General features: G+C 36.5%; 2 protein-coding genes across 2 annotated transcripts; one reads left to right on the top strand and one right to left on the bottom strand.

The window, feature by feature from the left end:
• Positions 1-211: 211 nt before the first annotated feature.
• On the top strand, positions 212-13,531 carry cnpy1 (canopy FGF signaling regulator 1). Its single transcript, XM_057335189.1, has 6 exons — positions 212-457; positions 1,875-1,983; positions 7,242-7,357; positions 10,977-11,186; positions 11,889-11,985; positions 13,041-13,531. The coding sequence occupies exons 2-6, from the start codon at positions 1,884-1,886 to the stop codon at positions 13,079-13,081; spliced, it is 564 nt and encodes a 187-aa protein (XP_057191172.1). The 5' UTR covers positions 212-457; positions 1,875-1,883; the 3' UTR covers positions 13,082-13,531.
• Positions 13,532-16,823: 3,292 nt separating this feature from the next.
• en2b (engrailed homeobox 2b) lies at positions 16,824-21,043 on the bottom strand. Its single transcript, XM_057334204.1, has 2 exons — positions 20,239-21,043; positions 16,824-18,576 (listed from the first exon to the last, which is right to left on the bottom strand). The coding sequence occupies exons 1-2, from the start codon at positions 20,705-20,707 to the stop codon at positions 18,260-18,262; spliced, it is 786 nt and encodes a 261-aa protein (XP_057190187.1). The 5' UTR covers positions 20,708-21,043; the 3' UTR covers positions 16,824-18,259.
• Positions 21,044-21,372: the final 329 nt, after the last annotated feature.

Consider the following 21,372-nt stretch of genomic DNA (forward strand, 5'->3'; position numbering starts at 1 on the left):
AGTAACACTATTTGTTTATTTATTTGGTTTCCCTGTAAGTTTACACTATATTCACGTTTATTTATGTATATATTTATTCATTCATTCATTTATGTGGAACGATTTTTGACGCTGGCTGGGAAACATCCGGGTATTTCGTGTATAGGCATTCGTTGCTCTCATTGGATAACAGGCAGAATTCTGTTATTTCATTGGATGCCGCGCCTGTCAGTTCTCAGTGTGGCCAGCAAGTTTGCTAGTCGTGGCAGCACAGTAGACCGGCACGTATACTTGTAGAGAGTTGTTGCTTTTTGTATTCGTAGAGGTTGTGTAAGTCATTTTCAGACTGATACTGGGGAGTTTTTGTGTAAACTGCCTGGTATCGAGCTACAAGTCTGATTCTTCGTGGTCATTTTAAGCAACGAAAACTTTAAAAGGTCCATTACCCACCTCTTGTTGTTCTCACGCCTCGTCTCAGGTAAGACAGTGAACACCTTATCGACTTCATGATGACTTACTTTAATAAAAGTAAGATGAAAGTTTGGCCACAGATTGTCTATCTAATCCTAAATATCCGTGCTTTCTTAGTTATTTATTGTAAGCGTTGTAAGTTGTTTATTTATGTACAGGCGTAGCAGGTGTGACGTTACTGTGATCCAGAACTTTTACACACGGCAACTTATAGTTCTGAGTGTGATGTGAGGGCGTATTTTACTTTGATATAAAAGGCTAAAAATGACTAAAATATGTCCATAATGTTTTCTACCTGAAACAAAGTGCATATGTTATGACGGAGAGTTAAGAACCATGTTAACACCGTAACTGTCAGAAGCTTATGGCATTAAAGAAAAAAATGGCACAACATGGTTTTTAGACGTATAGAAAAGTAAACACGAATAAAAGAGATCAACTGGGGACGCCAGTTCATTCCAAACTTTATTAACAGTCGTTAAAGTTATCAAAAAGATGAGCTGAATGTAAAGGTTAAAGCCATGTCATACAAACATCAAATGCAAGGTCTGGAATTACAGAACCACTCTTAAACGCAATGTTATAAATAGAACCCCAGAGCTGTAGCACAAAACTCTACCTGTGAGAATAATGGCAGGGTGTTCACTAATATCACTATTCCATCTGTTACTAAAATCTCACTTGAGAGAGATAACGAATACTTTTCACAGGATCCTCACGTTAAATAATCTTGACATCCTAATGTTATTTTTGTTATGCCAAAGAATCATATTTTCATGTCAAATCTCAACATAAATAATTTTTAAAGGCATAGTTTACCAAAAATGAAGTTATTTACTCATGCGCAAATTGTTCCAAACCTGTATTTTGTTTTTCTGCTGAACACAAAGAAAGATGTTTTGAAGAATGTGTGTAACCACACACATGTTATCCTACTATGCAGGATAAAAGTGGTACTATAGTAGTCAATGGTGCCCCAAAATTGTTTGGTTTCCCACATTCTTTAAAATATCTTGTATTGTGGTCAACAGAACAAAAAATACAGTTTTGGAACATCCTGAGGGTGACTAAATGATGACAGAATTTTCATTTTTAGGAATTGATTTTTAATATTCCCTATAATATTTATTTACTATAAATGTCATATTTCTATCCAAAGCCAAGTTTTTCGTGGTTTTGAACATGCAAAGTAGTTAGACATTGCAAATTTTGCGTGTGCTAATTTGAATATATTTGTTTATATATACAGTATATATTAGTTGAATGTTTATTTAAAAGATATAACCGTTATTCACTTTGTGTAAAGATATGGCCACCATAATGGACTGTTGGTTACTTGTAGTATCTCTGAGAGTGTCTTATCAACTGGAATAACAAATATTACAGTATGATTTTTTTCACTCTTATATGCTTTATATATACAGGAGACCACTATGTCACCATGGATAAAACAAGCCTGCCTTTTTCTTGTGGGACTGTTTATTTTGCCCAAAACAACCGAGTCAAAGAAAGATGAAGTGCTCTACTGTTCAGGTGAATGAAAGTGTTTGCAGCCTATGCAGAGAAAAAATGCTGACATTTCACAATGTGCTTAGCATGCATCTCCTGAAAAGTTAAAACTGCTCTGTTTGTTTTGAGTGACTAATTGAAAATCTCTCCTGCTTGGCTACACCACCTTTTTTCTAACTTGAGTCTAAATGCATATTTATTTTGGAAATGATTTGCATGGCGCGTTTCACAATGTGTATTCTACAAGAGGACATTACAAATGTGGCTATTGTTTAGGAGCTGTTTTTATATGGTTCTTCATATGTTAAAGATGGGGTAACATGCTATTTGATGCATCCTGACATCTTTACACTGTTAAACGTACTGGCTTCTCATGCTTAACATGGTCAACTTGTTAAAAAACGAGTTGGACGTATGACTTAGTATTTCTGTGCTCAATACACTCCCCCAGCACTCCAACTTGCTTCGGAAAGTTTTTAATTAGTCTGGATCCCTGTTTTGTAACAGGGATCCTATTCCTGTTATTGGCTATTCTCCCGGAAAAGCAGGTCCACGCGTCATCCACTGAGCGAAAGACCATGCCCACGTGCTAACATGACAGAAAGACCATGTCCACGTGTCAATCAGCCAGCGTGAGAAAGAGCAGCACGTTCATCAATGGCACTTTTCTTGGCTGATGGAAGTTTAGCTGTGTTTGTTTAGTCACTGCATTTCGGTTATGAATGTTATATAAACGGTGGATATAACGCTGGATTTGGAGATTGTTTGAAACGGATAGCTGGCACGGTCCCAGTGCTAAAAGACGCCGGACATGAACCGGACACGGTAAGTCAAACTAAGTCATATGTCTGTGTTTTGTTGGCAATCGGCGCGTACGTGCATAATGTAAACAACACGAAGGGATAATGCGATGATGTATTGTGTTCTCGTGCTGTAGTTCCATCCCCCCTGCCCGTCTCCAGCAGCTCGTCTTTGTCCGGAAATAATCGTACAACTGTATCCTCCTGGAGGCATGCAGGGGGGTTGGAACTACAGCATGAGCACACAATACATCATTGCATTATCCTTGCATAACTGTTGATTGTCTATAAGTTCATGTGGTGTACCTCGTACGCACCGATTGCCAACAAAACACAGACATATGACTTAGTTTGACTTGCTGTGTGCGGTTCATGTCCGCCATCTTTTAGCGCTGGGACCGTGGCATCTATCAGTTTCAAACAATCTCCAAATCCAGCGTTATATCCACCGTTTATATAACATTCATCACCGAAATGCAGTGAGCAAATGTGTAAACTAAACTTCTGTCAGCCGAGTAAACATGTGCACGGTTAATCGCGGTTACCACTAAATCCTGCTGAAACCGAGCTGGCTGCGATAATGCAAGGTATCGATTATTTTATTGATGCGTCGCTTGTCCGTGAAGCACGGCTCTGGGATCAGTAGGAAATGCTGCTCGATCTAAAAGCAGTGCGAGTTTGAGTCGCTTATAACGTGCATTTAAAAAAGCAACACCCGTCAAACATGATCATTATAAATATACTTTATTATCATGAAAATACCTGATGAGGCTTGAGGAACAGTGATAAAAACATGTCTTTAGGCATTTCCTAGAACTACGCGTGTTATGGTCTTCTTCTGCAGTGCGTATTTGGAGTTTCTGCACGAGCGCGCCCTCTGGCTTTTGGATGCAGCAGCATTTTACCGTACTTCACTCACAAGTTGTGCATAAATCACGTGATATATATTTTCGGTTAATCGGGCAGAAGTCTACAGCCGAGTGAAGCGGCATTGATGGGCATTCTCCTTCTCTGGCTGGTTGACGCGTGGGCTGGGTGTGCTCTTTCGCTCGCTGGGTGACGCGTGGGCGTGCTTTTCCGGGAGAATTGTCCAGTGAGGGACTAAGAACCCTTGTTACGAAACAGGAATCCGTGTTCAAAAAAAACTTTCCGAAACCTGTACGAACCCTGGGGCAGAGTGAATCGAGCACAGAAATGCATACGTTCAACTCGTTTTTTTGACAAGTTGACCATGTTAAGCTTGAGAAACCAGTACGTTTAACCATGTAAAGAAGTCAGAATGCATGAAATAGCATGTTACCTCCGCTTTAAAATAAAAATGAGAGGTTGTGTATTGATAATATTATATGTCTAAATATTTTATTGTCTTTGTGTGATCTGATATTAAAATTATGTAGCATCCAAACTGAAATATTTAGTGTGATAGTTAAAATTCTTCTTTTTTTTTAGCTTGTACGCTTTTTAAATATGGATAATATGGATAAAGAAAAAAACATACTGTGCTTATGAACAGTCCAGCGTTAATAGAGGCAAAACATTGCATGCTTGCCTGTCGAAAAGGCAACCCGAGTACAGCTTTTGACATGTAATCACATGTCTTATATCAGCAGCTCAACTGACAAGTTAAATTGGGATGGGTGGGGCTATATTGAGATATTGGTGCTTCCAATACCAGTTTAGTATAACAAAAGGTCATGGGCCGCTTGCATAAACTTCTTGAACTATAGTCTTACAAGTAATCTTTTTTTTCTTTATAACTTTTTTGAGTTACTTTGAATTTGAATGTAAAATATAAGACTGATTAGCCTCAACTAATTACTAGTAGGTATGTATTATCATAAAAATTTATTTGCATCATGCTTTGAAATGGTCAAAATAAAAATTGTTGTCATGACGTGGTTGTTTAGAATAGGAACTATTTCTTTGCCTCTTATGTATATACACAAGCAGAAATGCAGAGAATAACAAGTCAGACAGCACTTATTCAAACACTATTAGTATTTTATTACATTTTAATATTTCACTTCACGAAATATCAGTCAAAGACAGTGACATGATGATTGTTGTTGTTGTTGTTTTAATGGGTTTTTAAATTAATAACCCATTTTTTCATTAGAGGTATCAGTATCGGTATCAAGATGAGCAGTATTGACTTTTACGGTGCTTCGTATGAGTATCACTCATTCTAATTTATGGGTCTCTCAGGCCCATATCTTTGTTTTAGATATCCCATGTCAGATGCATATTACATTTATTTACATGCATTTTCAAAAAGAAACATGTATTGTACAGCATGACTGAGGAAGTGGTAATTATATTGGCATTATATTGCTGTTGCCTTCTAAGTTTAGTAGTAGTTTAATAGGCTGTTTTCACAATCAATCTTATAGAGTAAACAGCATTGCCATTTTCTCATTTTGCCAAAACCAAGTATTTGCTTGTGCAAACCGTAGCCTGGAATTGCTAGTAGCTGGTTGGTGTTAAAAATGAAGGGGCTGTGATTTTAATTCATTTATTTATTTGCATGCACAATATTGGATTTAAATATGTATTCTGATCAGAATTTTCCAACCCAAATATTTTACCTGTTAACATGTCATGATTCTAATTGCTTCCACCACCATTTTTTTGAAAAGGGAAGCATGCACAGTAAATGCTGAATTGTTCAGATTCATAATCTACAAAGAGCAAGCCAAGCATCTATATGGCTAATAATTCTTATTTTTTTCTTATATAATTCTTACCTATAGTTTTTTTTGTTCACACTCGAATGCATACGCTGAATAATTTTAACAGTTTAAACATTGATATCGCCCTGTGGACTACTGCTTGACATTTAAAAAGACAACAGCAACGAAGCCATTATTAGTGCTGATTGATTCTGTTCTTAGTTTTTAATAGACCGTTACCAAAAAGTGCCCTCTACTTTGAAATGTACAGTTTTTTTGTTGTTATCTTTGAAAATTGTGCGTATGCAACATTGAACTCGACCTATCCATATGTTGAGTATCTCAGCTGCCAGTTCAGTTTAACATTTGTTAAATTTGTCTATAGCAGTCTCAAAGATTTTTTTTCCCAAAATAATCTACGAGGGTTAAATAGATTTATTTTAACATTAGAAATTGGTGATTAGCAGTCTTGCATGTTTTATTATTAATCTAAATGGTGATTTTTTTGAATGTTTATATTCTTTTAGATTTATAGCCTTAGTTTCATCATAGTAGGCAAAGTTGTTTTTCTATTATTTGAAAAACTAAATGTTGTTTTTAATATCAAAAAGTTCATGCACAGGTCTGTTCCATAGTATTCCATACTTTTTTATTAACAAAGTTTATCGAAGCAGTCGAAGAGTTGGAAAACTTTGATTAAAGTTTATCATTATAAACAAGATGCAGTCTAATAGCAAAAATCCATGTTTGACTAGCTGATGTTAAAAATAAAAACAATGAAATCCATAAAACTAATAAGAAATGTTATAGAGTCCATGTCTGCAACACACCTCACGGTGCTATTTTGTTTGAAGGAGTTTATAAATTTAGGTAACTATCTTCCCAGTGTAAAAAAAACAATTTGGAGTCTTAAACTGAAATACATGAAAATGTCACTTATTTTAGTTTCATTTATTGACTTAAATAATGAATGTGTTGAGTTCCGATAAAGTTAAAGGTAAGCTTTTAATATCCAAACTAAGACAGATAACAATTTTTACACAGATCATCAGTTAATGTTTAGAAAACCTTTGAAAGGCCAATCTCACACTAAAACTTAAATGAACTATTTCTACTGTCATGTATGTGAATAGATTTCATTTCTTACTTCTTTCAGAAGCTTCCGAGGTTAATTTGTATGGTAAATGTAAAATTTAGAAGTGTACTCCTTTCTGGTCATACTGCAGCACTAAGATAAGTTTTCTGTCAAAAAGCCTTTTGAAATGACAATTAAGTTGCTTTCTGATATGAAATGACAATACTTGCATAAAAATGCAAAATAAAATTTGAAACTTGTGAAACTAATGCTGACACCAAGCCTTTTTGAAAATTCACGGGGTGAAAAGCTTGGCTCAGATAAAACCTTCTTTTAGCTCCGCCCAGGCTTGGCAGTTGCCATGGAAATATAGCAAGCATGACTAAGCACCAGAAAACTAAAGATGTTACCAGAAGCATTGCTAGCACTTTTGTATATTTTAGAAAAAGCCTGTTAAAATGTTCACTTTTTTTTCATCTGCATGCAGCAAAAAGTACAATCTTGATCATTTATTTGAGGTTCATTTACTGCTTATTTTTGTTCTAAAGATTGTAGCTCGTGATAACAGACTGCAGTACACATGATCAACATTGATATTAGCGACCAGACCTTGACACTTCTGTCCTGTAGTGTCAAGCCATTTTTAAACCTACAGTTGTTTTGTATTTTTATTGTATTTTTAGTCACGGAGGGTTCGCAATTTAATTTTTTAAACTTTTTTTTTTTTTTAATTTCTAGCCTGCTTAGCAATCGCAGATGAATTGAACTATTCAATAAGTCAAACTGATCCAAAAAAGATGATTCATGTTGGTGGATTCAGACTCAAACCCGATGGAAGTCTTACTGATAAAAAGGTATGTATAGTTCAGTTACAGGTGCATAAACAATCTGTATCTTTACCTGTGGTTTTATAATAAATGAACTTAATCATGCTATATTGTAATGTGCGTGAATATTAGCTACTTAAGATTTGTGACGTTAACATGTTACCAACATCATATTTTATTTTATTTTAAAAAAAGAAATATTCAGCTTTTGTCTATTTTGTAGTTAACTGTTGAAAGATGTTACTAACTCTTGATGAGTTCTTCTACTCTAAATGTGTTATGATGCATAACAGTTTGCTTAGATTTTTTGTTGTGTGTACTGTTTGTTTGTTTTGGTACTTGTGAACCCTATTTAGCACTTTAATATTTCCTGGTGATTTCAAGCTTGTACTGTTTGCTTGGGTAAAGGGAGCCATTTTCACAGTTTCCTTTTCAGCAGCGGTGTCAATGTGTAAAGGTCAGACCAAATGAACTCAAAGCCCTGACCCCTGGTATCCTGGGACTGTCATTAGGTGCCGGACTCCACTATTGATTTGGAGTTAATCCCCTTTTGATTGTAACTGTTGCCTAATAACAAGTGTTTGTTCAGGTCTGACTTTTCCCCTCCTCTCTCAGGCTGTTTTAACTGTGGGTAAAATATGTTTGTCAACCTTTTTGATGAGAAATATACTGTCAGTAATACTCTGAATACTGTTGTCTGAAGCCTGAATATTAACTGTTAGAAAACAGATTGCTTTTCATTCCTAACAATACCTGTAAAAATCTGCTATGTCTTGCATCACTGCAGTTGAAACAGTTGATTAATGAACTACTTAATGTTTGTTTGATGCACACAGTACATCTGTTTTTTGTCATTTACCAGCTCATTGAGGTGAAGTCAGAGATGTATTTTTTAATGACATATTATGTTTTTAAAGACGCCCCAGGAAGCCATAACAAATCATGCTTTTGACCAATATTGAATCAAGTACAGTTTGACCGAGTGTAATGATAAGCATGAGATAGCCTGTATTTAATTAGAACAGTGTAGAACCATGTAACCAAGTTCAGAGAGAGTGACAGCTGACACTATAGATGCCGCAGTAAGTTATAAATACAAAGAGTGGAGAAACGACGACACAAGCAGAGCCCTTGTGTGTGGGTTTGCAATATGTTGGTTATACGAAGTCTATTGTATCTATGAAAATTCCAAAAATTCTGTCATCATTTACTCACCCTCAAATTGTTCCAAATCGGTTTAAACGTCTTTGTTCTGACGAACACCGAGAAAGATATTTGGAAGAATGCTTGTAACCAAACAGTCTATAGTAGGAAAAATTGCTTTATAAATTTCCTACTACGAACTGTTTGGTTACAAGCATTCTTCAAAATATCTTTTTCTGTGTTCATTAGAACAAAGAAATTATTAATTATTTCATCGGATGCTCCCGCCTGACCCCCAGGTAACTTCCGGTTTGTGTTTGGCTGTAATAATATAACTATTAATATTTTATTTAATATATGTTAATATTAATTAGTATTTTATTGTATAATAATTGTATTGAATATGCAATTTATTTAATTTTGTTGTATGTTTATTTTATTAAGTTAACAATTTGTTGAAGGTGTCATGCAGTTTCGTCCCATTTAAACAAACCGTATGGTACATTGACATCTAGCGGTTGAGCTTGGTATCGCAGTCTAAATGCAAAATAATGGAGAGACAAGTTTATCCAAGTAACAGTTCTTCTCGGTTTCTTTTGATTGTTATCAGAAATCATCTACAGGCACACTATTGTTTGTGAATGTGTTCCGGAAGTTCAGTTGGGGTCACAAAAGTGCGCACGCGCAGTAACGTTTGTTTATGTTGCTAAGATGAAGCCGTCTATACAGATTTGGAACAACTCGAGGGTGAGTTAATGAAGGCACAATTTTTATTTTTGGGTGAACTGGCCCTTTAAAGCTCCCGAAGTCCTTTCCTGTTTCGTTTTTCATGTGTGGCTTGGTTTACTTTCCAAGAAGCTGCAGGTAAACGTTTTGCAAGGCACTCCGTGCTGTCTGAACAGTCAGGTAACCTTGTATCACAAACGTCTTTTCTGATTGGTCGAATTTTATGCTGAGCTTTTTTTTTGAAAAGTTTAAGTTATGTATTCAATTCTTTACTTTATGTTTTTTTATGTTTCGCCTGTTTTTAGACCGTTTTGGGAAAGTTAAGGGAGTTGAAATGAAATGCGCTGTGTCCCAACATCACAATGATGCCTGGCTTTCCAATAGGAATTCAGTGAAGGATGGCATCCCTGAGAAGCCTTTTCTCTAGCTGGGCCGCCTAGAAACCCCCCCCCCCCCTTTATTCCTACAGAAATTCTTTATTGACAGCTTCTATTCAAACCCTTCAGACTGTTACGGGGCGGAATTAAATTCTCCACCATTTTCAGGATTGCATGATAAGGACTCGGCAGAGGATGCAGCCATCCTCTGTTTGATCTAAGGGGGAGATTTGATTGCTTTTGGACTTTTGTGCAAGACGGATCCTCTCCTGTTGTTTTCAGATGGCTAGTTGAAAGTACCTTGAAGTGTAATGAGTTGAATTTACAACTTTAATTGGTGAAGATCTCAAATATGATATTCCAATTTTCGTGCTTGGATTTCACTATGTACGCAATGTTTAATGCTGATAGGATTTATTAATCCTGGGGAATAATATTTCGTTATTTTTCAATATCGTAGATAGTGAGGCAATTGGGTCCTTAGTTCACAGATATTTTTTTAAGACCGTAGATGATCATATGTTGTCTTATCTATCGCTCCATCCGACCACATTCAGCTTTTTAATTAAAAAGATGGGGGATGTGTGGCTAGGTTGCTGTCCTTCCATGGGACCTTTTATGTTATTTGTGACCAGATGGCAGTGAGCCACGGAAGCTTCTTTATGTCACCAAACCTCACGAGAGAGGAGGGGGTAGAGACGCCCTCATAATGTAATCGGTGAGACCGGAAGGGTCCATACTGTGTCTGAAAGGGGACAATGGGGTCAGGGATATATCTACATCGCAAGGCAAATCCAGCTCATCTGCAACCTGTCCTCTTTCCAATAACCCCCCCATTGCACCGCTGCCACCCCCATCACCAGCCCCGCCACCTCTTTTGACCGGCCTGACAAGGAAAACTTCCTGCTTTGATCATCGGAGGGTGGAGGAGATGAGCTGCCCAAGAGAACCAAAGGATGGGACACCACTGTTTACCCTGCACTTGGCTGCTGTTGACAACTCCCCTCCCCACCGCTTACCCCCCGCTCTCCAGCTCTTTCACTCACTCCGCCCCCCGTTACCCTTTCCCCTTTCTCCTTCCGGGGGAGGCCAGAGGGGCGGGAGCAGGGTGCACCTTGACCTGTCTAGACACCACAGTGTGTTTTTGTTCTGTTGCCAAGGCAAGGGGATCTACTTTTCCAACTTTGGAGATGCAGGTTAAAAGTCAGCGTCGTGGCACAGGGGATGTGTTTAAATGGGAAAGGAAGAAAGAGGTCATCTAAGTGACCTCGCTGCCCTCCTGTTTAGCAAAGTTTTTTTTTTTTTTTTTGAAAGGGAAAGGATAGCTCGTTGTGATAGGATTTGATCACTTTGTCTCTAAGTTATTCATAAAAAATTGTAACGTTATTTTCTTTCGATAGGTTCCTCTTGTTAGGTCAGAGACTCACTTAACCGAACTGCTGGAAGGAGTTTGTAATAGCATGAGTGATTATGCTCTCTATGAGGACCCGGTCTCCAAAGAAAAGAGCTACAAGAGATTTGCACCCAGAGAAAATGATGGCGGGAATTTTCCAGATTTTAAACATTTTAAGTTTGATGGACCAGAGAGTTCCAGTGCTTTGAAGTTTGCCGTGAGTAGCACTTTTATATATTTCAATATTAAATGCAGGCGAAATGGAGGTTCTGATTGTTTATATTTATTGATGTTTTGAGCAATACAGGCTTGTCTGTACAGTGCCGTCCAAGTATAACCATGTTATGATATTTTGTCTGGAAGCGTACTACCATCGCGTAAAGTTACGTAAATTATAAAATTGCAAATAGTATAAAAATTTGCTTTGAATTAAAGGTATGTTTTCTAAAATCCTTTGAATTGCAATATGCTTTATTACACATCCACTGAAATTGCAAGAATCAACATCAGTTTTTTTGCATCCAAGTATGATTTTTATCATTATAGTGGAAATAAGCTTTATCATCAAATTATTATGACAATAAGATTACAAAAACCAGAAAATACTTTTATTACATATTTACGGTACTGTACTGTAATCTAAAGCACATTTTCATCAGACTAGCTCTTTTCTCTTTCCTTTAATTTTTACGTTTGTGATTCTTATTTTATATGGTAACGGAATTTGTATCCATTTAACTAAGTTGCTTCGTAAACTATCCAAGATGGCAGACCTTTCAACAGTACAGCACTAAAGATGGCTGCCTGTTACCTTTAAAATGTGTTTTCAATGTTTTTTTTACTTCCACTACTTCAGCTATTTTCTGTCAACCTGACATGCTCATAGGATGTTAACTATATATGAAAATATGAATTGCAGTGTGAAAGCATCGTGGAAGAGCTGGAAGATGATATTATCTCTCTCTTCGCCAATGAGTCAGACCATGTGGCCAAGACGCTGTGCAGTGAAGTATCAGGTATTTATTTACCCATGCATCATTTTATGTTCAATAAGCATGCTAATGCTGGAAAATCACCGTACTGTAGACTTAATTGATAAATCATCAATAATAAGGACTTTAGATTTTACTTAAAACTTTTGTAACACTTTTCTTCCTTTTAAATAGCAATGTAGGTTTTACTTTTTATTATTTCATGATGCTCAACATTACTGTGTTTTTTTCAGTTTCTATTGCATGTAATATTCAATTTGCATACATGTTTTTTATTACTATGACAACATTCACTACAATCTCATGACATCTGTGTTCTGCATTTAATGCTTTCTTAATGCTGTACAGTTTAGTATTAGGAACTTAAAAATGGATACGAAATTTAAATAAAAGATGTCTTATTAATAAAGCTGGATACCTATTGCAAGAATGAATATATATGATCAGGACACATGAAGCTTTATAGTGTTACAGCTAGAATTTTAAGGGATCCAATTGCATTGTTGCGTTTCATCCTTAAGCATTGTTATTTTAGTTTATTATATCAGCTGCTGTAGGCAATTTTCAAGCAATTAAAATAAGTGATTAACCAAAGGACAAATCACTATTGTTTTTAGCAAAAGATTGGAAAATCATACAGAAAATTTTTAGATGCTTAATTTACATACACTACACCACAATGACAACGTTTCATACACATTATTCAGGTGTATTTCTATGTTGATGAAATTCACAATTACACAAAATAACAGATAAAGATTAATGATTATAGACATTGTTTTAAAGTAATTTATTTAATTTGGTTAGTTTTGAACCCTGGTAGGCAAGAAAGATAAGATATTTTGTCTCGTATTGTATCTAGGGTAGGTAGCCTATAGGCTAGGGAAGGTCTGAAATACTGGTATAAAGACACAACAACTTTTGAATATTTAGAAACGCAATTACCAAAAATACATTTATGGGGGGTTTTAAATATGAAATATTTTATGGTCTCAGTTGAATTCTTTGTTCATGGTGCCTTTCTGTTTTTGGAGCGCGTTAATAATTTTGGTCTTTTTCTGTTTTCTTGTCATGTCCAGGTCACTGTACGAGCTCTGTTTTCCAGCACAGTGAACTTTAGTTTCATATTCACATTTGGTGGGAATCAACCAAAAAACTTGGACCAAAACATGGAGACTTATTTCCTATAAATTTTCCTTTTTTTTGTAATTGATTTAGCAGATTGAGCATATAATAAATTGGTAAGGGATTTTCACTGCTGAGTAGTGGACACACTCTTCTTTATTGTTTTTCATACTCCTTTTTATGCTGCCTTTTTAATTGGAAAGACTGTATTATCACTATGAACCTGTGAACATAGTTCAGCGATTATATGTATACTATTATTTTCTATATTTACAGGAATTGCTGAACTACATTTAATGCACAATGTTCGTATTATATGTAACCGATTTTGACAAATCAGTTTAATTCCTGAAAAAATTCGTAATAAAACCTCAATTTATTAAAAGACAGCGTGGCTCACACAATAAAAATGGTGAAATATATCAAATATGATGGTGAAAAATGTTTTTTTATCCATGGCATATTTTTTATTCAGAACTGTTTATGTAACAATAAATAACTGTTAGCAGGCAAGTTTGATGCCGTTAAGACAGGCTTTACTGTCCCAAATCATTTCACGGCACAGTCTGCTTGTTTTGTTCCGATGTCCCATGTCTGTCCAAGTCGGCTTTTGAACATGGCCGCTGGGTAAGCATGATGGCATGTCTTTCGCACCCTTCCCTCACAGCTCCCTCCATGCAGAACTACGCATGCGCCACTGTGGCAGCAGCACAGGGGCAGATCCTGTTTTGGGAGAGTGAAGGAGCAAGCGACGCCATGATTGCTTAGCTCGGTGTCAGCCAAATCACTGAAGGGGAAAATGACAATACTCGCTGCTTTCTATGATACTGTTGCATTGTTTAACACAAGCCTGCTCCATGTATGCAGAGGAAAAACTGTAGATATCACAGGGATTTATTCAGGAATCCACATGATGCCTGTATCAAATGGGAAATGTAATACGTTTTCTAGTTCAAGTATAGTAATAATGAGAACCACAGTGTTCTTTCCTTTCTGTTTAGTTGTTATTAGTCCATCAGGGTGGTAACATGTTGATCTTAAGAAAAGATTTAATAACTTCTTAACTCCTGAAAGAAATAAACCGCAAGTCAAAGGAAAAATAATCAAAATTGTGCTATGAAGCGAATTCAGGTTTTTTTTACCGTTGATGTCAGAAAGGTCCAGAAGTGCTATAATAGAGTAACACATTAAATAGCTGTTTCACAAGATTTTTTTGGCACTTTTTTCCTTTGTGTTTACATATTGAAGTGAGTCTTGCACCCCAGCAGTCTTGCAACTTTCTTTTCAGATTTCAGGAAACTGCTTGTTTGCATGTTGCTCGTAGCCTTAGAAGCTTTTTTCTATTGTGTTTTGTGTTTGTGCTTGGAGCTTAAGTACATGACACATCGATTGTTACCAAAGAGAACTGGACAGCTAAGCATTAATTTCCTATGCATACTAAATGCTTTAGTAAGCTTAGATTGTAGCCAGAGTAGAGACATACCCAGTAAAAGTAACGCTTTTTTTCCCTGATCATGTGAGCCGGATCAATGACCGTTTCGTGAAATTAACTCAAAAGCCGAAATGGATCAGAATGTCTAAAATGTAAGTGAAATTTGATTGCTCCCTTAAATTCAGTATAAAGTTTAGCCACTGAGCTGTGGCGTTAACTTGTATTCTAACAAGATTAAAATATATTTGTCCTGGAGATTAGCATACTTAAAATCCTTTTTTTGCTTTTTCTGAACTGGCAGTGCGCTTTGATCTGTGTTGCGTGGCAAGAGCCTGGCTTTGGCTCGGCCATCCGAGTGCCAAGTGTGAAATTGGCCTGATGTCATCCCCATTCTTCACCCTCTACATCTTTCACTGCCTTAATTATATTTCCGCCACAAAGCCCAGCTCTTCATTGCATATTCAAGTTTGACTAGGAAGCATTCAAAAACTATAGATAAATGACTCCGTTGGAATGGGGACAAGATAGGCCTTTCTGCCATACGCAGACAAGGGAGATCAACACCGCTCTGATGTGTATTTTCTTTTCTAGACTGACTGGCCTTAGGAACCCCAGCCATTCAGATTTTGGTAAGACGGTTTAGGGAGAGGAAAATATGAATGTGCTTTCATGAGGTAAGGTGAACCATTGAAGAACTTTGTTGCAGGCCATCAGAGGTAACTGTATGCGTTATATGATATACGCCAAATTGGGATTGAACTTTTAAAGGGATAGTCCAGCAAAAAAAAAAATGTTAATCCTGTATTTGACTCAAAACAACAAAGGAAGATATTTTGAGAAATGTCTTAATGAGTTTGCGTTCATACAATGGAAGTCAACGGGGATAATGCTCTTTGGTTACCAACATTCTTCAAAATATCTTCTTCATGCAGAAGAAAGTCATACAGGTTTCAATGACATGAGGGTAAGTGATTTTTGGGCGAACTGTCCTTTTTTAGTGTCGAGTTTTCATCATAGGCCTTTAAAGTTGGACTTTAATCTCCCAAAGCTGAATATCTTGAGGTTGCAGAATGTTCAGCTCCTGTTTAAAGTGCCACCAATTAATGAGATGCTTGAAGATCAGTGTTGAATTCGGAGGTGATGAAATGTGGACGAAAAGAAACGAGCCACCTGCAGCTGTGACAGGAGGCTTTGACCTTCAACGGGGTCTCCCGGCCACAGACTTTGTTCAGGAGCCTCGCTGCGCGTCTGAGCTGCAACTGCTTTTCTCTTCCTCATGAAGCTCATCGAGTCAGTGGCCGTTGGGCGTTACTTCCACATACAAGCTTGGCAAGAATAGAAATGCAGATGAGACTCTCTGGCATTGAGGAACAGGTCAATGCTGGGAATGGTTCTCAGAGATAGCTCGCCTTTTGTGTTGGACCTATTCACTAACGCGACTTTTCTAGAAATGTTTTCATGGCATCAGGTAACACTTAAGAATGCGTAAGGTTTTTCTGGTTAGGTTTTTGAGTGCAGCTGAAGACGCCGTTAAAAGTATTCCCAATCTAAAATAGGCCTACATAACAGCATTGTTTACACAAAAAATGTTAGTCATTTTTCACATGAAAAAAATAGTTTGCACTTTCTTGGATCTAATTAAACATCCAGTCTAGAGCTGAAGAAGTGTGCCACGACTCCTCGATTGTTATAATTCTTAAACAACAATAAGACTTTAAACGTAATTTAGCCAAAATCTGACATACGTTTATGCGGTTGTGGTAAAAATGAAATCGTGTTGCTGTTAGCGTTTTTCCGTTCTTAGATTTTTAGATTGAACTTGCAGCCGTTTTTTGACTCCACCAAGTGTTGATGGTTGGGCTAAATCTGACTACATTGTATTAATTCATGTCCAATCTCAGGAGACGCCAAATAAAACTTTCGCGCGGACCAAATGCATAACATGTCCCATAATGCTCTATTGTTTAGTTATTGCTCGGGTGTTTTTCCTCCCACTGAAGGGGTTTGGACTCGTGCTTAGCAACTTAAGAGCACCTGCCTGTCAACGCATCAAGTCATATGCAAGGCTACTACACAAACTTTTGTGCGCTTATAGCACTTTTTAAAATAAATTTTCGTTTTTAAAAAATATATAATATCATTTTAAGTTTACACAGCTAAATGATTTCGATGACTGTTTTTTCCCCGCTGTATGGCAACGACTGTTTGGAGTAGCTAAGGTTCCCTATTTAGGCAACAGACAATTTAGTAGAATTATAACTTGTTTTAGATTTTAACTTGATTATATCTATCTATTTATTTTTTGCTCAACCTATAGCCTATGCCCCGCCTTCTCTTAGCAGCTTTGAATTCAGTGTTGAACCACGTTTAGTTAATATGTTGTTGTTGTCGTTGTTGATTAGACTAGCCTACTCAATTTAAGAAGATTATTATCATCCCTGCACAGTGGTACAATAAGTCATGTTTTCTTGTAATCCAGTTTTTATTTACAATTTTTACTCAAATAAACGCTATCGAAAATATGTACATAAAACAAACAATAAAAACAAGAGCAAAGTGTCGTATAATCTATATTTAAAATCATCTTTTAATCTTTGTTTTTGTTTATGCATATGCGTCTTAATTTTCACAGTCTAAACTTTGCTTCTGTGTGTGTGTGGAGGTCTTGCGGAAAAAAGTTGTCTTGGAGCTGTTTAAATGATTATATCTTTTTTAATCCGTTTGTTTAGGACTTTCACAAACATAAACATCTATATACAAAATGTTTTTGCAGTGTAATATATTGGAGCTGGTGGTGATGAGGCTAATTTGTTGTCACAATATGTAAATGTCAAAGTTTTAAATAAAGAAAAAAACGAACAACACTGCTACTCGGGAACTTTTCTTAATATACTGGTGCAAAATTCTAAGTTGTAATATACACTTTAGTACACATGGTACTTTCTGAATAAGAGTTTTTCAGTTAAATAAGAAATATAATTCCATTCTCAAGTTATTTAAAAAATTGGGTAACCAAAAAAAGTTAACCATTTAAAGTCAAACAGCAAAATCATTTTGTAAAAACGTTGCCAGATGTCCACTTGAAAAATGAGGAGGAAACTTTTATTGTACATTCCCAGCGAAGTTCAACCGACAACAAATAAAGTGAAGTGTTTTCATTAAGTCAAGATTCGTAATTCGGAGGTTTACTGCCACGTGCATTCAAAATGTCTCATCTATTTCCTGAAAATGTTACGACGAATAATCGTCATCCATCATAGACCATCTTTAAATAGAATATACTGTAGCCTACTGAATTTTCTGTAACACAATTCAAGTAAAAGTAAAACATTCATCCGGACTCGGAGTAATAAAATAATGCTTGAAAACAACCAAACAAACGTTAAAATAAGATAAAACATTTGACCATTTATTATTTAAATCACAGTTGCCTGAATGCAGCAGAAAAATCTTTGGACTTCAGCGAGGATTAAACTGGTCACATGTGGCTCAACGTCAAGTGTCAATCAAAGAGCTTCTTAAAGCGAGAAGCGTCCTTTTCCTCACGCTCTGTCTGAAGTTTCAGTGCACAGCAGTGATACTAATTGAAAAAGTTTTACACCACCGCACACATAAAGTATATATACATATAATATTGCAGAATCATATCTCATACATAAAGTTTTCATCCGTTTAATGCTGGTATTTTGTACACTGGCCCTTTTTAAAAATTATTGCATTTTAGATGTCCTCTTTTTCTCGTTAATCACTGTCTGATTTGTCGTCCTTTGAGGTTGTGGCGTGATTGTATAGTCCCTGTGCCATCAGGTGTAATGCAAGCGTGTTTTTATTTCCCGAAGCTTTTTTAATCTTTGCTCTCTTGTTCTGAAACCAGATTTTGATTTGAGACTCGTTAAGGCCGAGTTCCTGGGCCAAAGCTTGCCTCCTTTGCTCTGTCAGGTAACGATTATTCTGGAATTCAGTCTTGAGTCTCTGAAGTTGCTCCGCTGTAAAAGCTGTTCTTGGACGCTTGTCTTCTTTGCTTGGACTTTTCTTCTTTGGTTTGCGGGATCTTGGTCCTACATTTCAGAAAACAATAAAAGGGATTACGATTTGCCACAACGCCACAAACGGTATATTATGTATTCATCTTTAAACATTAAATGAAAAATAATAGCCTAATAAGTATAGTTATTTTTATTATAAATTGGGTTAAAAATCGAAATAAAACTGAAACAAAGAATTATTCAAATGAAATGTTTTTGGGTGTCTGCTCTAGTTTTGACTGGAAGCATGATGTATGCTTGATGTAGTGGTGATGAGGGGGTGGGGGTCACTGCTATAAGGGAGGGGTGAAAGAGTTTCCCCCCTCCGTGTTACCATAGGAACTACATTTAGAAGGTTTTTCATAAACTTTTTTTCATAAACTTGTTATAACTGTAACACCTGACGTTTAACGCGATGGGCCCACCTCACTTCATATCTTTTTTTTCTTGTCTCATGGTACCCGAATATACCGGTTTCACGGGGCATGAATTCTGACAATAGATTGATCTGTAGCCTATGAGATGAGCACCCGATTTCTACACCTTTTATTTAAGTTAGCCTTATTTCTATTGCGTATATTCTCCTTGTAGACTGCACTTGTTTTTTTTTTCACCTTGTACAATCGAAACATTAGAAAAGGCAAACATTAAACTCACACAGACAATGACAAGCGGGCTCTTCTAAGTTAGCGTGACCTATCCAATATTAACCCCTTTATATAAGTATCGATATATTGTATTATGTCAAATGTTTTTGACTCATTACGCTTGCAGATTGCCTGATGAAAAATAGGTTAGGATTTTTGCGCCAAATTACTTGGGAACACGTCCATAATAGAAGTTCAATTAAACAAAAAAAAACTTACCTTCCCACTTCATGCCCCATTTGAACTTCATTTGAAATTAATTAATCTAGAATTCGCTTTTTTGTTATGAAAAATTATCCGAAGACTACTTTTTTTCTTATGGTGCTCTGTGTGTTGATAGCATATTTATTTCAGGAGATACTTTTGAAATGCGTCTAATTTAGCATTTAGCCTCCATGGTGCGCCCAACTCCATTGTTGATAAAAATTAGCATATTTTTGACAAAGACGTCGAAGTAACAATGGCGCAAAACTGCCCATTTCTTTTGCATAAAAAAATAAAAGCAAAAAATATATTTTAACTAGCAATCTTAAAATGTAACATTTAATTAAATTTCTCTTTTCTTGAACAACTTACGAAATGTCAAGTCGAATGATAACGGAGGGTTATATATTGCACCATATGATACTAACATTTCTTTGCCTTTTAGGATGTTCTACTCAGACTACATAGAAGCCTACATTGCATAATAATAATAATAATAATTATTATTATTATTATAATTGTAATTACTTTACCTTTTACGCCATCAAACAAATATGTATTTTATAATACATATAAATGTTTTTTAAATATCAAATGTTGGCGAATGTTTGTAGATATTAAATTATAAAAATGAACAATGAATATATATATTTTTGTTATTCATATTAATTTTAAAAACGACTGATTGAGCCACAAAAGAAAACTCTTGGCGGGCCATTTCACATTCGGATCTCTTTCTCTTTTCGTCAACTACATTTTAAAAGACGTTCTCTGTAATATTTGTTTACATTCATTCCAGAAGGCATGCGCGCAAAAATAACTGTATAAAGAATAGTGTTCATACCTGATGATGGCCTGTCGGAATATCTTGTGCAATATACCCAGGCTGGCCACAGAATTGGCTGTTTCGCCTGCCCAGGGTTACTTTGCGAGCTGTCCGAATCTGAGCTTGAGCACTGATCTCCAGTCTCTGCATGGGTTTTCAGAGGTGCGTCCGCGGTAATATCAGTTTTTTTGGAGGCGCTTACTGAATGAGGGCTCGAGGTTCCTTCCCCTGACACTGGAGCTCCCACCTGCCCTGATCCGGGAGCCGATGGGCAGCGATTCTCTCTTTCAATGGTAATTTCATTACGCCTTGTTCCTTCTTTCCTGCGACCAAAGTCTGGTCTTAAAATGTTGTCGATGTAAAAGTTAGTTATTCTGTGAGGGAGTATGTTTCCAGGAGCCTGCAGCAGGGGTAGAATAGCCCGATTAGACTCTTCGCCCGAATCTTGACGCTCCACTTCTCTGTTGCTGTGATCATTTTCTTCCATAGTGAAACTCTCCAATTGTGCTTTTTAACCCCTTTCTCTCTCGCACACACTCGTACGCTTGAGTTCCAGCTTTTGTAGTATATTTTCTTGATTTTTTTGCTTCCCAGCAAAGAGAAATAATCGGGAAAGAATGAACAAATCCGTGTTCTGTTTCTTTTGTTGGTTATGTGCTACGAAACCGCCACGCAAAATGAAAAACCATAGTTGTAGAAATTAATTCCACTGTGTGCCTCTTGCAATTGTTTTTGCATCTACTTCGTACAACATACAGGCAAATGTTCACCTATGCGATAGCAAAGCAACAGACCTGCTCTAGTAAATAAGGAAGCGCAAACTGGCTCTGGAATACTTTCACTACGGATTTTTGTTCTTATTTTTAATAGGAGTCCCCCGGGTGACGTCGCAGTCCGGTATCCTAGACACGTGCCTTTGACCAATAAACAGAGAGAAATTGTATCACATGACCCAGTGACTCTGGAGTAAATGACAGCACCGCACCTCTCCTTATTCTCAATATTTAAAGCTATAGTACTCCATAGCGTAAAAGTGCTCAACATCCCCAATATTTTTTATTTTACTAACACAAAAAACGACTAACGGATGGACAGAGAAATTAATTGAGTTGAATTAACATCATATCAAGATGGCTGTCTTTTAAAGCAGGC

This window comes from Triplophysa rosa, linkage group LG5 (assembly GCF_024868665.1).
Source record: "Triplophysa rosa linkage group LG5, Trosa_1v2, whole genome shotgun sequence".
Lineage (NCBI taxonomy): Eukaryota > Metazoa > Chordata > Actinopteri > Cypriniformes > Nemacheilidae > Triplophysa > Triplophysa rosa.